Source organism: Lemur catta, chromosome 6 (assembly GCF_020740605.2).
Source record: "Lemur catta isolate mLemCat1 chromosome 6, mLemCat1.pri, whole genome shotgun sequence".
NCBI classification, from domain to species: Eukaryota; Metazoa; Chordata; class Mammalia; order Primates; family Lemuridae; genus Lemur; species Lemur catta.
In genome coordinates, this window is record NC_059133.1 from 33,930,491 (window position 1) to 33,945,025 (window position 14,535).

General features: G+C 33.6%; 1 protein-coding gene across 3 annotated transcripts in view; it reads left to right on the plus strand.

The window, feature by feature from the left end:
- PPFIA2 (PTPRF interacting protein alpha 2) overlaps positions 1-14,535 on the plus strand; it is a 412,913-nt gene that overhangs the window by 74,654 nt on the left and 323,724 nt on the right. For 2 of the 3 annotated variants that reach the window (XM_045553300.1, XM_045553298.1), the window contains one exon: positions 3,739-3,792. The exons of the other annotated variant lie outside the window; for it this stretch is intronic. In XM_045553300.1, the coding sequence (XP_045409256.1) occupies positions 3,739-3,792 (54 nt within the window). The remainder of the gene's footprint in view (positions 1-3,738; positions 3,793-14,535) is intronic. 3 annotated transcript variants of the gene reach the window in all.

Genomic DNA, 14,535 nt, shown 5'->3' on the forward strand with positions numbered 1-14,535 from the left:
TATTTATTTTACTTATTAATATTACAACATAAATGCATTCATGCACACTTATGTTCATTATTCACACCTGAAAAAATTCTTTTTGTGTCAAGTGATAAACCATGTTTAAATTGGACCTCTGTCCAAGTAGGGCACTCTTTTTCAACTTATACTCAAAATAGAACATGAGCTCTAAAAAATATTTTACAATTGAGTGAATAAAGGGGATAAGGAGGTACATCTGTACACTCTTTAGCACCATGAATTCATAATTTGCTTTTAATTCAACATGCTCAAAACCACAAATATTAGTCCCTTTTCTCATTCATCTTCTAAATTCTATTTTGCATTATTTTTCTCAAGACCATGACTGTCATGAAAAGCTTAAGATTTAAAAAATCTGAAAATTGGCACAACTTATCTATGATAGCAGAAAATGTTAGATAAAACTTTTAAAAATATGAGAAAATGTATCCACTAAATTGCTAACATGATTTTCATCCAAATCAGTTTCTCTATTATCTCTCTGATAGATCCATTAAAAATTCTATTTTTAATATAATTTATATGCCTTTCTTTATAGAAACTCAAAATGTACTTAACATCATTTTCTTTCATTACAAATGTACTTGGAAATAACATTTCTTATGAATAGAACATTATTTTTGTTGTGGTCATAACAAAAGTGTTATCAAACTGCAGTGGGCTGTGTGTTTTATTTTCTATTGATCTATTTTAACCATTTGACTATCTGATGTTGTCATTTCATTCAATGAAATTCTAAAACAATTTTTAAAATCATATTTTATCTTTGGATTCAATAGGGATATTAATTTTGTTTGCCAATTTACTCTTTGCTCTTATTATACAGGGACATCATTGACTTAGGTGACTTAATAGAAATGTTAAAGAACATGTAACATCAAATACTTTAGGTGATTTTCTTCTTTATAGTGTGCATGCTATTAGAATAAAGAATTTCAACAGGATGGAGAGGAAAGCCTTTTTACAGATAGACCTAAAAATTCACATATATTGCTCAGGATATTTTGGCTTTTGAGAGCCAGAAACTTAAACTGAATTGCAGGCAGAGAGAAGATCTGGTTTCAAAGATTCCTCAAATGATAGCATCAAGGGCTTAAACTTTGCTATTATATCTCCCAATTTTTATATTGCCTTAATTCTCTGGTAGGCTCCTACAACTTTTGAAGAAATTTTTATAAGCCTCTTTTAGAGCTAAAATGGTGGAGGGAAAGAGGTAGTTTCTCAAAAGGATGCTGAATAGGGAAAAATTATATATATATAAATCTATTCATATATACATAAAATATCCATTACAAAGTAGCCAACTTAATACTTTACTTGGCAAGTATTTCTTGTGGTTTCCTTATCATTTAGAATCTTTAATAGAATATGCATGAGGAAATTCATCACCCATTGAGTTGCTGTTCAAAGTCAGCTTCTTCAGATGGAAACATTTATAACACCGTCTCTTCCGCTCTCCTTCCTTTAAGGTTTCCATCACATACTTATCTCAGCACCATATTGTATAATTAAGATTACCCATTTTTGAAATAAGGGTAAAATGATGTGATTAAGTCCCAAGTCAATTAGTAGCATAAATCTCCTTAATGATATAAAGGTATTGGCTGCTTCCCTAATCACAGACATTTAATTTTCTTTTATGTAAATCTCGACTCAATTATCTTTCTTTTTTGCTTTCTTACTGCAACTATATATCTTGATTCCTCATCCTTATTCCTTCAAGTAGATGCAAACAGATAAGAAGTGATCAGGGTCAGAAGAAAGAGCCTTTGTAGCAAAAAAGTGTAATTCATTCATGTAGCACAAAACTCCTATCCAGCAGCCTTTTAACAGTTTTTTTTTTTCCCATTTGGGAGGGATGGACAGTGGTTTATAAATTAAATTGGTTGCAAATATTAAAAACTTGGGTTGTTTTATTGTAAAACCTGGAATTCCAGCTTCTTTTGCAAAAGTCGTATGATCGGCAATCCTAGAACCAAAGCCCTAGAACTCATATGGCTGAGTTGTAGCTGTGGGTGTAAACAGGTCACAGCCTCTGCAGGTTACCACAGCATCACCCATTTCTCCATTTATGATGACTTCAACAATTATGATCATTACTCAGGCATGACCTTCTTTAGTTACTGTTTCAAAGTTAGAAATTGATCTTTGTAAAAGAACAGCTAATATTTCCATAACTCTTTATGTTTTTATCTTCTATGTATAGGAATAGAGTGGACCATAGATTTTTTTTTAAAAAAATGGCAACAACATGGATGGAACTGGAGGACATTATATTAAGTGAAATAAGCCAGACACGGAAAGACAAATGTCACATGTCCTCGCTCATTTGTGGGAGCTAAAAATCACTGGTTACATGGAGGTAGTGAATAGAATGGTGGTTACCAGAGGCTGGGAAAGGTAGTAGGGAGGGAGGATAAACAAGGGTTGGTTAATGGGCACAATAATACAGTTAGAAAGAATAAGATCTAGGCTGGGCACAGTAGTTCGTGCCTGTAACCCTAGCATTCTGGGAGGCCAAGGCAGGAAGATTGCTTGAGCTCAGGAGTCCAAGACCAGCCTGAACAACAGCGAGACGCCTTCTCTAACAAAAATAGAAAAAAATTATCCACATGTGGTAGCATACTCCTGTAGTCCCAACTGCTTGGGAAGCTGAAGCAGGAGGATCACTTGAGCTCAGGAGTTTGAGGTTGCAGTGAGCTGTGATAGTGCCACCTGTTACCCAGAGTAACAGAGTGAGACTCTGTCTCTGAAAAAAGAAACAATAAGTGTTCAGTAGCACAATAGGGTGACTATAGTTAACAATTGTATATTTTGTATATTTTAAAATAGCTAGAAGAGTAGATTTGGAATGCTTTCAGCACAAATGAATGATAAATTTTTGAGGTGATGGATATCCCAATTACCCTGATTTGATTATTACACATTGTATGCTTGTATCAAAATATCACATGTGCCCCATGAATATATATAACTATTACGTATCCATACAAATTAAAATAATTTTTAATAATAAAACATTTTCCATGGGATTAATATTCTTTTTGTTTGTTTGTTTGTTTTATTTCAGCTCATCATGGGGGTACATAAGTTCAGGTTATATACAATGTCCATGTCCTGCCCATCCCCCCGAGTCAGAGCCTCAAGCGTGTCCATTCACCAGACAGTGCGCCTGGCACTCACCATGTAGTCATACCTCCATCCCCTCCCCCCACCCCCCACCTCCCCGAGGCAGCACCTTCAAGCATGACCATTCCCCAGACGGTGCACAATGCACTCATCATGTAGGCATACACCCATCCCCTCCCCCCTCCCCCCATCTCAGTCTGATATCTGGGATTAATATTCTTGAAAGTGATGTGCTAAATTGCAGTTTTCTTACATTTTCTTTTTTCTGTTCGGCCCTCACTTCAGCTCTTTAAAGAAGAAACATCTGCCTTCCTGTCTAGAGCTATTTTCTTTACATAGTTCAAGAATAATTAGTCTGTTTATATATTTTTTCTTTTTATAGACTGTACAGAGTTGGAGAGAATATCTAGCTCTTTAGATATGGGGCTATTTGTATAGTCTTACACTGTGCAAGGTTGTAAAAAAAAAAATAAAGTAGCTAGTATGGCCTAACTTTGCAGCTGAATAAGTGACTACACTGTGGGACTTGGGGATTCTCCATGCTGTTGAGTAGCATTTTACAATCAACACCTCTCCCCTTTTCAGGATATCGAATCCCTAACAGGAGGGCTGACTGGTTCTAAGGGGGCTGATCCACCGGTAAGTTAGATTCTTCATTAAATTAAACTGTTGATGAATTGAATTGTGTACACACCAGATTGTCAGATAGTTGCTTGTATATTATTTGTCCTGTACAGGTAGGTACTTTTTAGATTGCAGTAACTCATACAAAAGTGTGAAAGTGCTTTGAGGTTTGGTCTGGTGTTTATGAAAGTTTTAATAACTCATAAAATTCATCTCCATTTACTGGCACTAAAAATGGGAATAAAAGCTTCATTAGAGTAGCTCCATAATTTATGTTCTACTAATGGGCTACACTAACTTGAGAGTTTTTCATTCTAAATATGAGCGTAGAATTCAAGTTGCAATATATTTTCTGGTTACTGTGAAAAATTATGTACATGTTATAAATAGTGTTGATTCTTGATATTGTTGTTTCTTTCCTAACTCAGGAAGCTTCTAGAAAATTAGAAACAGAGTTCTGAAGTTTTTAAGAACTATCATTTTTAAGCAGTTAGAAGAGCTTGACGGTCTATTATTGGAACATCTTAGTCCTTTCTGTGATGTCCGATTTCAGAGAACATTGACAAAGATGATATTCCTATGACTTTATGCTTGAGATACAGACATGAATTGAAAGCATATATATTAAGTAATAAGACAGATTCAATTTATGTCAACAAATAGTACATAAATTTTATCATTACTTGCTTTTTGTTTAGCACAATGAAATTTAGTGAGGAACATAAAGAACCCAATGTTATCAATTTTTAGCTATACTTCATTTAGGCATCTAAATGAAGAACATAATTCCGTTAAAATGTTAGCAAGGTGTTAAAAAGATAACTTTTCAATTGTAGCTCTTTCTCTCCTGTCTCACTCTCCTGTGTCTCATGATGCTGTCTAATCTTCACCAACTTGCTCCTAAAGTAGGCTAAACAACATATTGTAGTCCTTTCCTTTTACTTTTATCATCTGAATTTATGTGGGAAAAATATATTGACTTCAGATAGCTGCTTATATTTATCACCTGAACTTAGTATATTACCACATAAGGCAAGATGAAATGTGAATTAACTCAAAGTATATTGACAGGATTGATGGCTAGTCATCCTAAGTATTGTAGGTGACTGCTTATGTGATGTAATTTCATTCTGCTACCTTGCACAGTACTTGTAAATAGCGTTCAACTTCTATCTAAACAGTAAATATATTTCCTTCAAAATACTTCCCTCACCTGTTCATTGATTTCTGAAAGAATTCCACAGTTAGAGATTAGTTGGTTTTAAAAGGACTTGTCCCTTATTCAAAGCAAAATGAAACCCTCTCTTCTACAGGTAATAAAAATCTTATTCATTATTTACATGCTGAAATAAATTAGTTTATCATATCCTTTAAGAAAGCATATTTCCAAACATGAAAGATTGAGTGGGCATGTGGTCTAGTTGTTGAAGGAAGCTTTTTGCAGGGGAAAAAAGTCACAGAAAGGAAAAATGGTGAAGGCAAACTCTGTTAACTTCATTCTCAATAAATAAAAGTGAATGGGTATTAGGTATACAACTTTTTGTGTGTGTGTGCGTGTGTGTGGATAGGTAGATATATACCTCTATAAAGCTTCTATATATAATGCAGTATTAGTACGAAATGAAATGACAATAGTATCTAGGATTACCTCAGTCATTTAAGAATAAAGCTTTGAATGAAACTATTGTTTTTGCCTCCAAGTTAGAAACCTGAAAGTCAAATTAAATTATACATAATCTAAATCTATTTGAAGTTTTGTACTATTTTTCCTTTCTTTAAAAAATGTCATTGTAATAGATCATCAAAAGACTATTGTCCAAATCTAAAGTTACATTTTTTTGTAGAAATGTTTATAGTGTACTGCAAACCCATTCCACAATGAAATTTTCGTTGGTAAGAAAGTCAAAGTCCTATAATTTGTCACTCATTGAACAGAATAAAGGAAGTGCTGAATAAATGATTTCTCACTAGGATGCATAGTCGTGGAGTAATTTCTTTACCAGTGTAATAATAATCTCAGAGATATCATCAAATATTAATGGTATGTTTAAAATTGCAAATTTTGCTGTGGGTACACATAAATGTTATTTCTGAGGAATTAGAAAAAAAGTGGTGTTTGTTATTTCAAACAGCAAGGCATATATAAAAGGTTGTGTCAAATTTTCAAATGTCATTTTAAATGGATTTGCATGTCTGATAAGAATAAATTTGAGGAACTCTAGGAATATTTTGCATTAAGATTTTTAACAATAGATGTTGAGTAGTTTTTTTAAAAAAAAAAAATCAAGTAGTCTCAGTTTCAGGGCCAATAATGAAGGAAAATCGCTCATTCATGATTTTCAAGGACAATTCAAAAAGATTCACAATGGCTTTCTTCTGAAAAGGATTTTAATTCAGAAGCTGGAAATTAATTGCTGCAGCAATTAGAATTTGCAGATTTTTCTAAGTCATAGTTAACCTTGCAAAATAAACTCTTTCACTGAGAAAAAATAGTATCTTTTAAATATTAACTTAAAGTTGTCTTTGAAAAATTATGTGAAAAGATATTCTACAGTTGGCTTATATTCCAATTCATAAAAATTGGATCACAGATTAACCTACAGCGTAAAAACTAGTGTGCGTGTGTGTGTGTGTGTGTGTGTGTGTGTGTGTGTGTATGTGTATACATATAAAGGGAAAGAAAATAGAGAATCAAAATCTAAAGGGTAAAATATCATTATTAAATTAAATAGTGCTTTGTAAATATTCCACTGTTCCATTTAACGTTAATAATATTAGAATGTGAAAAACTTGGAAACCGTCAGGAATCAAGGTGTCCCAAGTGATCAAATTGTCAGCCAACTCCTCATAAGACAGGATAAAATATATGCATCTCTGCTTCAGAGGACTTTGGATACTATGCATGAACCCTGTTATATATCCGTAAAGCATGATATATGGGGTCTGGAGGGCTGTGGATGTGCCGGTCAGTGTGGAACCATCAGTGTGAGCCATCACTGCCTGTGTTGAATGCATGAGCCAGTGGCAGAGAGGTATCGGGCAACCCCTGCCAGGATTCCTCCTAATGGGCAGGTCTAAGCCAACAGGTGAGATTCAGTAAATCAGCTTAACAACAAAAGTTAAGTTTAGTGACACAGACTCAGACTAATATACACAATGAGAGATGTTTCACTTCATAATTTGGCATAAGAAAACATTTTGATTATTAACTAGCTATTTACTTTCTTATCATTTGTGATGTTTTTTAAAGGTCAACATGGACAAGAAAGCTAATAAGTAATGTGAACCAAACCTTAGACTACATGGAACACATTCCTGAGCATATTTCATTGTAATATACATGGCTCAAATGTGGAAAAGTTTTATTCTATTTCACACCATACTAATATCAAGGTTTAAATTAAATCTACCTTATTGCTTTACCCAGAAGTCATAGCAAGAATGCCACTGGGGCTATTCAGTTCCTTCCTTGTTTTTCTTTCTATTTGTTACCTTGGAGTAATAAGATCTATAAATTTGCTCCCGATAGAACTTAGTACTTTCAATTGTCCTGTTTATTTGTTCCAAATGCTAATTGCTCTCTTTGCTTCCAGAGTGTGGTAAGTAAATACCCATATAATTCATATTCTTGGGATTGATATGCACACTGTCCTAAATGGTCTTTAGCTCTACTAATACTTTTCCCCCATTAGGGAACCAAAATTGTACTTTCTGTTCTCATTTTAATGGTCTTCCTGATGGTTCTTACAATGTGAACAGACACACTAGAGAATTTAAAACAAATTCAGCATTCGGAGTGTGCTATTTATAACAAGTTATATATTTTCCAAATTGTAAATGGTCTTAAAATTTAAAAATTTCTAAAACTAATTTTAATTTGATTATTCAAAAGATGCCAATGTTCTACTCATTTATTTCAACAACTAAGGGAATAAAATAATGTGAATTTAAATTGTGATCTAATCTGAACCTTGTAATGCCATATCACTTCCTTTCATTCTCCTATTTGTTTATTTCAAACTCAATGTATATTTCAATGTACACTATGTGCTATGCATTTAGTTAAATTTTGGGATACCATGGTAAACAATATACAGTTCCTCGTTTCAAAATCTTACAATATAGTTGAGTAGACAGTTTGGTAAAAGCCAGTGTAAACACAGGATGAGATGAAAGCAAGTAAGAGGATCCCATAATCCAATCGAGGGAAATGGAAAGGGGCTGGAACATCAAGGAAGATGAATAGAAAGAAATATAGTCTAACTTGATGATTGCAGGATGAGTTGAAGTTTGCCAAGTGAGGGGATAGAGCATGGTATTTTAAGCAGAGGAAACAGCATCAGCATAGGTCAAAAATGAGAAAATAACATCATGTAGCTAGAGTTTGAAATAAGTAGAGGGATGGCAGATAATGGTGAGATAGAAGGCTAGAAGGTTGAGAGCCTGGATGAAAGAAATTTCAGGGAAGGAATTTGTACTCTAGACTAAGGACCATAAGGAAGCATTAAAGTCTTCAAACAAGAAAGTCAATTAGATCTTTCCATTAGAAACATTTCTTGGTACTAGTTGGAAAGTGAATTGCATAAAAGGCTAAAGCAAAGAGAACAGTGAAAAGATTCTTGTAGTCAACCAAAGGATGATGATGAAAATGACAATGTGACTCTTTTTGTGTTTATCTCACCATATTATAAAACTAACTGAGGGTAATATCTCAGGAGAACATCAACATTAAAAAATACAACATTAAATTATTTATATGAGCCTGCAGAGAAACGATGAGAATGGAGAGAAGTAGATTGGTTCATGAGATATGGAGGACTAGTGACTTTATGAGAGTTGGCAACTGTTTGAAAGGAGAGAAGTCAAGGCAGACATTTGAACTTTCTGGTTTGGCAATTGAGTGGATAAAGGTATCATTAATAGCAACAAGAAACCTATGAGGTAGAGCATTTTTGAAGGGAAAATGAGGTATTCAGTTTTGCACACATTAAATTGAGCTGACGTGGTTGGAAATATATAAATGCTTTGGGAATTTAAAGGTCAGATCTCATTTAAAGCTTTGATTTGGACATGTAGAAGAGTTTCTTAAAACTATTGGAGTTGATGAAAATACCTCCCAAAAATGTATACAGAGTGAGAAGATAAAAGAGTTCATAATAAAGCCTAGAAGAAGAAAAGTATTTAAATAAATGAAGAATATGCTTCAAAAAAGACAAACCAGAGATGAGTACAAGGAAGGAATACCAGGAAGGTGAGGAATCGTAAATGCCAAGGTTGAGAAAGGATGGCAAAAGATTATTAGCAGTTTCATAATGTGGCAAGTTCAAAAAGAACTGTGTCCATTGTATTTAGCAACAAAATGATAAAGGGTGATTTAGGTGAGAATAATTGTAGTGGAATAATTTGCATAAAATCAAGTTTCCAGTGGCCTGAAAGATTAGATTGAAGACAAAGAATTGGATTCAATGTCTGTATAAATAGTTTGGTTATGAAGGAAGTAGGAGGAAGCAATAGTCAATATAGGAGAGAATGATTTTAAGAAAAGAAGATTTGAGTGTGTGATGTCATCACCTGGGTGCTTGATTTAAGGATGTCACAATCAAAACATTCCCAAGTGCTAATACATTGTTGTCACAGACATGAGTGATGAGGTAGAGGGAATGAAGCTTGTTGGAATTGATGGCATCAAGGAACTAGGAGGCCAGAGTGTTGGATGAATCATTTATGTGGGCCCTGTAATCTTTTCTACCTACATTCACCCGCTTGGTGTTCCCAACCTATTTCACAGCTTAAGTGCAATTTAGGCAATGGTAACTGAAAAATTTACATCTCTAGACTGTCTAACTCCCCTGAACTTCAGGCTTGTATATAAAACTAGATATTTGACATATCCAATATGAATTTAATTCATATATCCAATAGGAATTTAAAACATAACTAGTTAAAAACCGAGCCTCTGATCTTCACTAGCACTCCCTACAAATCTCCTTCTGCAGTTTTTCCCAGATTAGTTAATAGCTATTTCATGCTACTTTTTGCAAAAGCCAAAAGCCTTAGAGTCAAACTGTGGGCTCTGTTTTCACAACTTGTCTATAATCCAACCACTTCTCAACACCCCTCAAAAACTACCACCCTGGTCAAGGCCACCATCTTAATCACCTGTCCAGTCTCAGTGAACCAAGCAGGATAGGTTCTATAAAACATGAAGTCAGATCGTGTCACATTTAGGCTTAAGTCTGTTAGTTTCCCATCAGAATAAGGTCCCCAAATCCTGTGAAATGATTTCTATGACCCTTCGTGAATGCCTTCCTTTACAGTGGCTTTAGGAACTCATCTCCCACCTTTCTCTTCATAGCTCAGTCTACTCAGGCTGCATTAGCCATTTTGCCATTCCTTTATGCAGGGAAGCTTATTACTAGTTAGGGACCTTACACTTGCTATTATTTCTTCTTCTTTCCATGCTTTCTGTTCAGATGTCCCCGTGGCTTACTACCTTATTTTCTTTAGATCTTTATTCAAATATCACTTTAACAGAGAGCTCCTCCATAAACACTCGGTATTCTTTTCCCTGACCCTGTGTGTTTATTGTTTGAATTCTTCTACTAGAACATAAACTTCATGATTAGGGGCTTTGTCTCTTTTGTTCACTGTTATATTTCAAAGATATACAATACTTGACATATGAATTTTTCAATAAATATTTTTTGAATGAGTGAATGAGAACAAATATGAGCACATTTGTATGAACATATTTGTGCTTAAAATGGTAACTCTAAGAGCACACTTCATGGGAACGGAGATTGAGGTTGTTATAATGATTCTGGAATAATATTACAAGGGTTAACTTCAAGCTATGGTATTTGTAGTAAGAATGAAAATAGCAAAGGAACAAAACCTTATGAAACCATTACTAATAGAATTTTATGACAGGGAAGGAAACTGGACTCAACTTTAAGTGTTGTCCACTGGAAGAAATAACAGTAAAGAAAATCAAAAGGATATTTTTAGAATACTCTATCTCTTCTATGTATATGTTATTTAATATCATTAGAATACAAACCCTTTGAGATCAGGAATTTCTGTCTGTTTGGTTTACTGCTGGACTCTCATTGCTTTAAACAATGCCTGACACATAGTACACCTTCAGTAAGTATTTAATAAATAAATGAATTAACCAAGAATGATGATTATAATAGGTCTTCAGGGGATAATGCTGTAAACCAGGTATTGAGAACTTCAAAAAATGAGGGAGTAAAGAAATGTGAAATGGAATTTCCATTCTTGACTCAAAATTTTACTTAAAGTCCCAAAGTGTAGTACTATGGGGATAAGTGTTCCCACATTCTAGGGAGAAGTGTGAGACATATCCACCACAGACTTACTAAGTAATAATAGCAGCAGCAGTTCTGCCACTGTGAATCACCACCATTGGCTTCTCTAAGAGAAGACCAGAAATGACTCATTAGCAGAAAGTTGTCAGCTGGTAGGGAGTTCTGCAGGGTTTTCACTCTGAAGGAGAAGAAGTGTGTGTTTCTTCCTAGCCAAATGAGGATGGACCCAAAGCAATGACTCAGAGAAGGAGGCAGTGGTATTTTTGTATTTAGATATTTATTCAGCAGTAAGTCATCAGGTGACTTCATGGGATAGGTATAAAATAAGGGAAGAAATAAATTATTATGTACTCATTGGAGTTTAGTGACATGCATAACCACTGAATCAGATGTTTTCTTCCTATTCAGTAAATGTGGAAGGTGGAAGTCTGGTTGGAGCTATCCTAAATAAGGCAATGAAAAGGGATAGTAGTAAGAGTGATCTTAACAACCAGAATTTGATATGTCAATGGTGCATGAACTTTCCATGGTGCATGAACTTCTTAGGCTGATGAAATAGAAGTAAAATAGAACCCTTTATAAGATGACTACTTGCTAGGGTAATGGGACCCAGTATTAAGAATTAAGAGGAAGAAAGATACTCTGCCTATGATAGAAACTGAGATGTGAGGGAAGCAAATGATTAGCCAGAGAGCAAATCCAAATTGAATATGTCAAAACAATCTGGGTAGCATGGGACATCCGTATAGGAGGACCTCCAAAAAAATCCTCTAATGAATTCCAGTTTGGAAATCAGGTATTTAGGCACCTGGTACATAGAAGTCACCAGTCTTGTAAAATTTTGCCTTTTCCCCATGATTCCCTCTCATATCCCTGCCTTAACCTAGAAGAAAGACCTATCAAGCAGACAGAAGACAGGTGAAAAAATGATCCTTTTCCTCTTCCCCAGTACAATTCCCTCAGTCCTGAGTTGGAGTAATCAAAATAACTCTTTGTTGAGTAAGAGATTAAAGTTTTGATAGTGGGCTGCTCTGGACTTTCTTAATCTGAAAATGATCTTAATATTCAAAATGAGATGTGATCTTATAAGTCTAAATGACCAGAAAGTTATGAATCTGCTCAAGATGAAGTATATACATGGAAAGGGAATATATGACAAAGCATGTTTAATGACGAGATGGATAAAAAAATGAATATTACTTATTTGAGATCTGCTACTTGTTTGTAGTAGCTTGAATGAATACATCTCATTCAATAAACTCATTTACATGGTGAAAAAAGACCATGCTATTTTTCATTTCTAATGATGGGGGGGTAAAAGGAGGAGTAAGTAGATAGTGTGAGCATCAGAGTAGAGATGGTTTTATTTTAGAGTGGAAGAGTAATGGACTTGGATTTCTAATGGCTTGCAAGAAAGGTGCCAACACTATCTTCCAAAGTCAGAGTAAGTGAGTTGAGAAATTAGAAGAATCATCTTGGTGCTACCCTTGAAGCTATTTAAATTCGTTTTGGTTAAAGTGATGGTGAGCTCCTTCAACAAAGTGATAAAATACACAGGGAAGATTGTTCACCAATAAAATAGGACTTTCAAAGGCACAGTGGAAAGTTTGATGGGAAGATACAGTGGAAAGTAGGATAAAAGAGAGCAAACACAGAAGATTTCGTGTTAACATGCTAGAGAAGCTTGGCAATTTAGAAGGGTTAATATTTTGTATGTCCCCAAAAGATGATAAAGGGTAACTGCTAGGAAAGTTTCCAAATAATCTGAGCCAAGTGTATACATAGAGTCATCTCAGACTACTATTTTAAAAAGTAAATAAAATTATAGAAATGTATACAATTTTATATATAAAATGACATTTTATATAAATCTTTTATTTATATAAAATATATTTTATGAAATTATGTAAATTATACATTTATAAATGATATATTTAATTGTCTTATAATTGATGGGAAATAGCTTAAGATGTAGTAGGTTAAGTGTGGGCTCTGGAAAGTTTTTCTCAGCGTGATTTTTGACTACCTCTCGATAGCTGTTGTAACCTTGAACAAATTAGGTTTCTCCTTTGTGCCTCGATGTCATAAACTGTGTGATGAGGGTAAAAATAAAATCTCTTTCACAAGGTGGTTAGATTTAATGAGTTACATGTAGAGTGCTCCAAACATGCCTGGCACATGCAAGTCCTCTGTAATCATTCACCATTGTAATTGTTATGATTCAGAACTAGTTAAGCATCTATATTTCAACACAATCAGTCTACTTACTTAGAAGGCATATTAGAATGTGGTTTCCTGTAATCCAAAGTTTAAATTATGTTAAATATAGAAGTGAGCAAAAAGAGATGCATTATAGGCTAACATCTGAAAATTGCATTTAGTATAGCACTGAATGTGGGAAGCATTTTTGAGATCTCTTAGCATATTGTTTCACTGATGATCAATGTGATAGGAAGCATTTTAGAAATGATTTGCAGTATCTGTCAAATTATTTGAGAATCTGAATAATGAAACAACTCTTGGCTAGAAATAGTTTTCCTTTTAATTTACTATTAATTTCTAACTAATTTAAAAGAAAAAAGATATTTAAAGAAAAGTTTTTGAAGGAAAACCAATGTTAATAGGGCACAATAAGCAAAATAAACCAGGAACCTCATTATTGCAAAGATATATTGTTTTTATTAATACTAATAATAACATTGAAATAAATATTAATGCATATTCAGTCTCCTCATTATATTATTTGAAGTGCAATATGAATTATTTAAATTCAACTAGGCTTGCTCCACAAAGTAACAATCGGAGTTTTGTCTGAAATAGAAATATCATTTTAACTACAGAAATTGCAAATATTTGTATTTTCTTCTTTTGTTCCTCCATTCCTTTCTTTTTTATTTTTACTATGTTTATTATACATACATTTGTTTATTTGTATATAAGTTTGTATGAATTTATATATAACATAAACATATATGAAACGTATGTAACATTTTATATATCTCCTGTGTGTGTGTGTGTGTGTATGTGTGTGTGTTCTACAGAAAATAGAACAGATTTCTAATTAGACTGTTCTCATCTAACACAATAAAGTGAAACTATTTTTACTGTTTTATCAAAGATGCTTATAATTTAGAATGTTTTTCTGAAAAAAACAGATGGATGAATTCAGCTTTATACATATAATTACTCATTAAAATGTGCAAAATATGAAGTAAAAATAAAAGCTATTGAGAAAGTGTATTTGTAATGCCTATAATGTACTTAGTACTATTCTAGGCAGTTTAGAAAAAATATAAGACCTTGACTCAGTACTATAGAATTTTGCACTCTAATTGGTTAGCAGTTGTTTCTTCTTATAACATGATTAATAAGTGTAAAAAAGAGCACATAAATGATTAGTTTTGTGTTATATGCAAATAATCATGGT